The sequence below is a fragment of the Branchiostoma belcheri genome, unplaced genomic scaffold (assembly GCF_001625305.1).
Source record: "Branchiostoma belcheri isolate BF01 breed outbred unplaced genomic scaffold, Haploidv18h27 scaffold82, whole genome shotgun sequence".
Lineage (NCBI taxonomy): Eukaryota > Metazoa > Chordata > Leptocardii > Amphioxiformes > Branchiostomatidae > Branchiostoma > Branchiostoma belcheri.
Window position 1 is genome coordinate 163207 of NW_017804487.1, and position 7103 is coordinate 170309.

General features: G+C 39.9%; 1 protein-coding gene across 1 annotated transcript; it reads left to right on the top strand.

The window, feature by feature from the left end:
- Positions 1 to 701: 701 nt before the first annotated feature.
- LOC109486717 (pupal cuticle protein Edg-91-like) lies at positions 702 to 4655 on the top strand. The gene is made up of 2 exons (XM_019790609.1): positions 702 to 842; positions 2034 to 4655. The coding sequence occupies exons 1-2, from the start codon at positions 741 to 743 to the stop codon at positions 2193 to 2195; spliced, it is 264 nt and encodes an 87-aa protein (XP_019646168.1). The 5' UTR covers positions 702 to 740; the 3' UTR covers positions 2196 to 4655.
- The last annotated feature ends 2448 nt before the right edge of the window (positions 4656 to 7103 follow it).

The following is a 7103-nucleotide window of genomic DNA, read 5'->3' on the forward strand; positions in this document are numbered from 1 at the left end:
ATTTTTCAAAATTTTCTGGTGGAAGCATGCGCCTTCAGTGCTTGAGGTCCCCTCAAGCAGTGGGAAGAACCCCCCCCATTAAAAATCCTGGCTACGGGCATGTGTATTGAGGGCAACTTGCATGTGTATTGTGCCCAGTCTATCTTGTCATGGTGTGTAGTTTGCCCTTTGTGTTACCCACAATTCCAGTGTCTCCCAGCATGCAATGGGATTCCTGAAAGGACTGTCTCTGGATGTCATCAATGTTGTTTGTCTCTGAGAAAAATGTCATTAATCATTAATTTAAAGTAAAAAATTTTCACTACATGTGGAAAGGCCGACATTTGCTCGGGAGCAAATACAGCGTATTTCAGTCCATCTCCCTCATAAAATGGACTGTTCCAAATGTAGAACATTCCAAAATAACTTCTACCCTAAAGATTGTTACTAGTATTTGCCAAGTCACCCAATGGAGCCTTCCCAATTCAACACCAATTGAAAAATTGATTGTTCCTGTAGTCAAGAATGGACTCTTCCATCTGCTTCACGTCCGAAAAAATTTCAGTAGAAGAAGGAGAAGAAACACGAGAAATAATATTTCAGCCATACCATGGAATACTGCAGACTGAAATGTAATGATTCTGGTTTGAGAAGATACAAAATGTCTGTCAAAAACAAGCATCTTGCAAATGTTTCTAAAATGAAGTTCTCTGTCTTTACAGCAGGGATATGGCGGAGGCTGGGGTGGAGGTTATGGTAACATGTACGGTAACTACCAGGGTGCCTACTGGCAGTATCCTCAACAACAGTACATGATGGGAGGAGGCGGCCAGCAGGGCTGGGCAGCTGGAAGCTATCCCCAGGTTTGTTTTTTTGTTTATTCATTTCTCTAACCAGGAGGTATATGTCGCCTGAGGGTACTTTTCAATGTTTCCTGGGGGGAAAAACCCAAACAAAAAGCCGTTAACATCAAAATCAACTCAGTCCAAATTACAACACAAGTAACAAATAAAGTTACGCATATTACAAATTGATACAAAATTAAAGTAACTTAAATAATGTACATGATACATGTACATGAAATCATACTACCAATATACGGTCAGGGAAAACTTGGGGCCCCTAGCAGGTTGTTAGGGTAGTGCAGCAGAACTTTCAGTTTAGAAATAATAAGTGACATACGTTTTGTTCCCCTAGCACCCTATTCTGGAACTGCAGGAAGGTTTCTTTAAAACTCTTTTCAGGGAGGGTAACTGGTTTTTGGTTGTCTTCCAGTAGCAATTTTCTAGGATTTGCAACTTGTTTTAAGTCTTATTTGTAATGTATAATGCTGATAAGTCTTAAGGTTTGAGTTAAGTATTTGTGTACAGAAACCGCAATTCAGCACTGGTGCTGCAAAGGTTTTTTCTATTGAATGAACAATTCTCTCTCTCTCTCTCTCTTGAATAAACCATTATCACACACACACACACACACAAACTTTTGATGCTTGGGAAGAAGTGACATAAGTTTTGTTCCCCTAGCACCTAATTCTGGAACTGCAGGAAGTTTTCTAAATAAAAATCTTTTCAGGGAGGGTAACTGGTTTTTGGTTCTTTTCCAGTAGTGATTTTCTAGGATTTGTGACTTGTGTTAAGTCTTATTTGTAATGTATAATGCTGATAGGTCTAAGATTTGAAGTATTTGTGTACAGAAACCGCAATTCAGCACTGGTGCTGCAAAGGTTTTTTTTTAATATTGAATGAACCATTCTCTCTCTCTCTGTCTCCCCCCCCTCTCTCTCTCTCTGTCTCCCTCTCTCTCTCTGTCTCCCTGTCTCTATCTCTCTCTCTGTCTCCCTCTCTCTGTCTCCCTCTCTCTATCTCTCTGTCTCCCTCTCTCTTTGTCTCCCTCTCTCTCTCTCAGTCTCTCTCTCTCTGTCTCCCTCTCTCTCTCACAAACTTTGGATGCTTGGGAATAAGGGACAAAAGTTTTGGTTCCCTAACACCTTATTCTGGAACTGCAGGAAGGTTTCTTTAAAAATCTTTAAACTGTTTTTTGGTTGTCTTCCACAGGGATGGAACCAGGGCTACAGCATGAGCGGCCAGATGGGGAACTGGATGGGGGGTGGGCAGCAGCAGGGCTTCGGAGGCAGTCAGATGGGACAGCAACAGCCAGGCAACGGGATGATGCCCAGCCAGGGTTACATGCAGCCCCAACAGTACCAGACTCAGTAGCACTCAAGTCAACAACATCTTATGTTAGCACGAACATTCATCCTTGTTGGCAGTTGACGTAGCACAGAGCTAAAACCTTTATCCAACAACAAAAAATGGCACGTCGAATTTCGACTGTCTCTCTGCAGTATTCCTCAGAATTCAAGTGTTTAACCATCTGGATCAAGTGACCATGTAGACATTCAATGTAGGCAGTTGGCCATAAATTTCCTGGCATTGTCTTATTATATGGTCGCGTAGTCTAGGCCATCGGTTACTTGACTTCTGAGGAAGGCCGCAGTCGAAAAGTCTGGAATTTGATTTTTGTTTTAGCTCTGTGCTATGTAACAACATCTTATACACACCTCAGCAGATCCAGACAAAAAACCCAAATGATTTATCCATCTTAGCTTGTTTAAATTAGTCCACCTTTAACTGAGACTGTTTAGGCCACTCCATTGAGTTTGTGTGTTTTTATCAGTAAAGAATAATGATAAAGCAGCAGGATTATGAACTTGAATAATATGGAAGATGTACAGATACATTATGATGACTATGTTGTACTTTTTCAACTCAACCTTTGGATGACTGATTGGTCCCTTTCTTGTAGATAATGTCTGTGTTTTCTAACTGGAAACTGCTCTGATCCTTTTTGACTGACTTACTTAAAGATAGGCCCATTTCGTTCTTGAGGACTCGACTTGATTAAGATTTTATAAGTAGTTATCCCGAGCACCTTTGTCATCGAGAAGTTTTGCTTTGGTAATGTGGAAGAGATGAGCTTGTGTTTAGGCTTTGCAGTAGTATTGGTATTAAGTATCAGTTATGGAGAGTTGCTACTGGACTGATGGTAAAGTGCATGTGTGCCACTGGATAACAATGATGATTTCATGTATGTAATTCACTCCTGTTGGACATGGAACCATTACTTCAGCCGTTACATGCACGGCAGAAATACTAGGTAGCCCCTGTAAGGGTTTGAATGTCCAAGTGTAAGATAACAAGTCCAAGTCGGTTCCACCCCCCTCCCCCCTATTGTCCATGGAAGAGAATACATTTGTTTTCAAACAGAGATTGTAAGCTGCCATGTTAGTTTGACCTGTTGAGTGGACATTGTAGAAACCAACCAGAGTTGAGGTAGCTCTTGTCCGAAACGTTTTTTTCACGACATACAAGAAAGGCTTGAGCGTGTACTTGTGTGCAGATTGGGCCTTGCATGGCCATTTCCTGCACCACGTGTGAACAGTTACTAAAACACTGCTGTACAAAATTTTTGGAACTCCACAATTTCTTGTACTAACCCTAGGAGGTCCTATCTGTGTGAGTTTCCTTTTTGCCTTTCAACGTTTTACTTTTTGTCGTGTCACAATCATGAACGTTGTGAAGTCACCTTTGATATAGACCTGGCACTTGATGTGAAAAAGCATCTCATGTACAGTAATTTAAAAACATGATCAAGCTACAAGTAAGATGATGAGACTGTAGTTTAAAAAAGTTAGATGACTGAGCTGTGTTTTCTCAGTGACTTGTTGAAAATAACCATAAAGAAGACAACAAAAATGTATATGATACTACAGAAGTTGTGGTGTCCTTGCGTGAGTCATAATGCTGAAAACTGTTGATGTGACAGAAAAACTTGCATGATGAGTCCATTTACTACATATTCTGTCATCAAGGACACATGAAATCTTAAATGTTGAGAGTGAAAACTCTTGGCTGCTGTTCTACTCTTTCTTAGATGCCAGATTGCAATAAGTTAGTAGGTTCTCCTTCATACAAACTTCAGACAGGAATACATGACCATTACTGCCAAATATCAGAACCTACGTTAATTTGCTCCCGTAATTCGTATTTCTTTTGAAGAGAAAAAAGTTGTTCTGCAGTCTATGATTCCAGTATGTACTCATGACAAGTTACCTTACGTCATACATCTTGCTTGTACAGGCTTTAAAGAAATGTACGCTCGCTAAAAAGAGGAGACATCCAGACAGGCCTTATAAAAATGTTTGGTACTTACGGAACATTTCGAAGCTGATTTTTATCCAAAGTTCCCCTTGAATGAAGAGAAAATTGTAGGCATCAAGTCTGACTGGAGAAGATATGTTGATGTGGTCAATGAGGCAAATGTAAAACTGTAGTGAGTAATTTATATACTGTTAAGACGTGATCCTATTTTAGTATCAATGAGTGAAGTAAGTAGTAGTCAACTTATAGTCAAGCTGTTAGTAGTTAGAGGTTAACAATGATAGTGATGGATGGATATGGGTGTACAAAGGTATTCCTTACTTTTATTATGATACACAATAATAAGATATAGAGGGGTAAGATGTAGCATGGAACTGTTCCTTATTTAGTTCTGTGGGTTGGTTGCTGTAGTTGCTTGATTAGAGGATAATCAGACCGTGTGTAAACCAAGTAACATGGGGAGCGGCTGGTTTTGTAGGTGGGAAAAAGAGGAAATAAAAAGAAATATGATTTCTACCCTGTGTGTTTCTATGTCTCAGTGTTTTAACATAGAATGTTAAGAAAATGTGTACAGTGTAATTCAGTCTGCCATCAGACCCACATACAAGAAATAACGACTGAGGATGTAGGGCTGTGCTGCACATACAGATAGTTACTTAGGCCACACCGACTTATTTTATGGATGACATCCTCTGAAGACCCCCAAACTAGTGCACGCGGGCGAATAAAGAAAAAATCCGGCCAAAAATAAAAATGCTACTAAACCACAGGAATACAAAGCTGGTATTGTGAATTAGCGGCATTACATGTAGCGACGTGTACGACATGTTGGCTTTTTGTGGAATTTATGAATCGTTATGTACTGGGTTCTTGAGTCGTGGAGCTTTGGTAGCCTGGGTGCAGTCCTTCAGAGATACCACAGGCTCTGTATTGTCGGTAACTACCATGGACTACCCAGGCCTAGAGCCAGGCCAGAGCCTCGAAGGACATGATCTTTTTTTTTTAGAACAGGCGAAAATCAATGCGCGCGTGGATGTCGTCCATAAAATTAAGTCGGTGTGGCCTTACTTGAACTCTACTGTGCCAGCATGGCTCTTATAAGGCAGAAGGTAGCTCTTCCATCTGGCCCGGGCCGCTGCCATCTTTGGTGCCTCGACAAGTCAGTAAAACCATGGCTCCACACTTCTTTTTCGTTATTTCTTTGCCATGTTTCCTTCAGTCTCCCTCTCAGTCTCCTGCCCTAAAGGTGTCCACCTTAGAGTTGTTCTGGCTATGCCTTCTAATAAATAATGACTTGTAGCATATGTGACCTAACCATATCCATCATCTGTTTATCAGCATTCTGTCTATTGTCATGAGTCCTGTTCACAGATGGAGATTTTATTGGATATCGTGTTTGGCTAGAAGATTTTTAATGTTAACCTTTACAGTACATTCATGCTTTATTGGGCTAAGTACAGGTGAACAGATGAAAAGGTTATATATTTTCCGCAGACATTTTTTTGGAAGACATTGAGGCAGATACAGATAAGACCACACCAATTTGACTTGCTGGTTCCCAGAATTTTTCAGAAAAAAAAAAAACACACACATAGGCATCCTCTGATTGTCATATTATACATGTATGACATAAATGTAGTTGGGGTTACTGTACTTTTGCAAAATTACATAACCCATGGGGGTGGTCCCTTGACATTTCTTGGCAGATGTTGGCATTTCTCAGACTTTATGATATTTGTGACATTTGACAGTGTGCAGCTCATTTTTATCACAACATTTGCCTTTGACTTTTGTCCCATTATTATTATCCATCCTCCATGTACGTCCATTATATAGAGTTGCCTTTCTCAGAATGGTATGTTTTCCGTAGCATTTTTGTCTTGGTGGAGCTGGGGTTGATGAATTTGCACATTTTTAAGTAGGTTAATGATTAACATATATTAAATTAATGATTATTACATATATAGATATATTCGCGCACATGTAATCAACATCTAATTAACAGAAGTGAATAGGGTTATTCATAATTGTATTTAATGATGTTTAAGGACACAGTCAGGGTTTGTTTGTCCCTAGAACTGTGTAACTAGGTTAAATGATCTGTGCATTCTTATAGTTATACAGCATTGTTACACGAATGTGACAGAGTAGTGACAGATTGCTTTACACTATTATTTTAAAGGGGCTTGGACGGAGGGGAGGCCCCGGAATAGATGTAAGAAGTTACTGGACAAGAACACACCACCATCACACAATAACTTACACAATAACATCATAAAAGTTAAAAATACACTTTAAACATTCTTTACATGATGAAGACATGTTCCTCGAACTCGTGTTTTTTTGTATGTGAAGCTGTGCTCGAGCTCCCTTCGCTGAGTAGTGCCTTGGCTGAGTACATGAAACAAACAGGAACAGCCCCATCGCTTCCCTGACCACAGCCCCAGTTCGCTCAGCACAGCTCTTTTGCTGAGCACAGTCGCTCACAGTGTAACATAGCCACTTCGCTGTTGAACATGTCCCTTTCGATGAACACAACATTTGTACCTAAAGTCCTTCGTACCTATTACACATGCATTAGGCCACACCAATTTAATTTGTTGTTTCTCAGATTTTTTTCAGAAAAAACATGAAGCAACAGGCCAGGGCACCCCATGATAGCCGGAAATGTTACAATACAAGCCAATAAGTGAACATACCAGGCTGGTTTATGATTTAAACAATAGATTTTGAACTTTTAATGAAACAAAATTGCATTATGAAATAACCACTGGAAAGAAAAGAACTTTCTTCAACTGTTTGGGCCAAAATATGACTCTTTCATTGAGCATTTTGCAGTTGATTTAGAACCCCCCCCCTCCATTTTTTTTTTTTGCAAATCAGAAGAAAAATGGACAGGGCGAATCCCAGAAACAACAAATTAAATTGGTGTGGCCTTTAGAGTTAAAAAAGGATTGATACATG

Excerpts from the sequence above, each read along its gene's own strand:
- LOC109486717 (XM_019790609.1), top strand. The coding sequence starts at position 741 with ATGTACGGTAACTACCAGGGTGCCTACTGGCAGTATCCTCAACAACAG. Across the intron at positions 843-2,033 it reads CAGCTGGAAGCTATCCCCAG|GGATGGAACCAGGGCTACAG; the intron begins GTTTGTTTTTTT and ends TGTCTTCCACAG.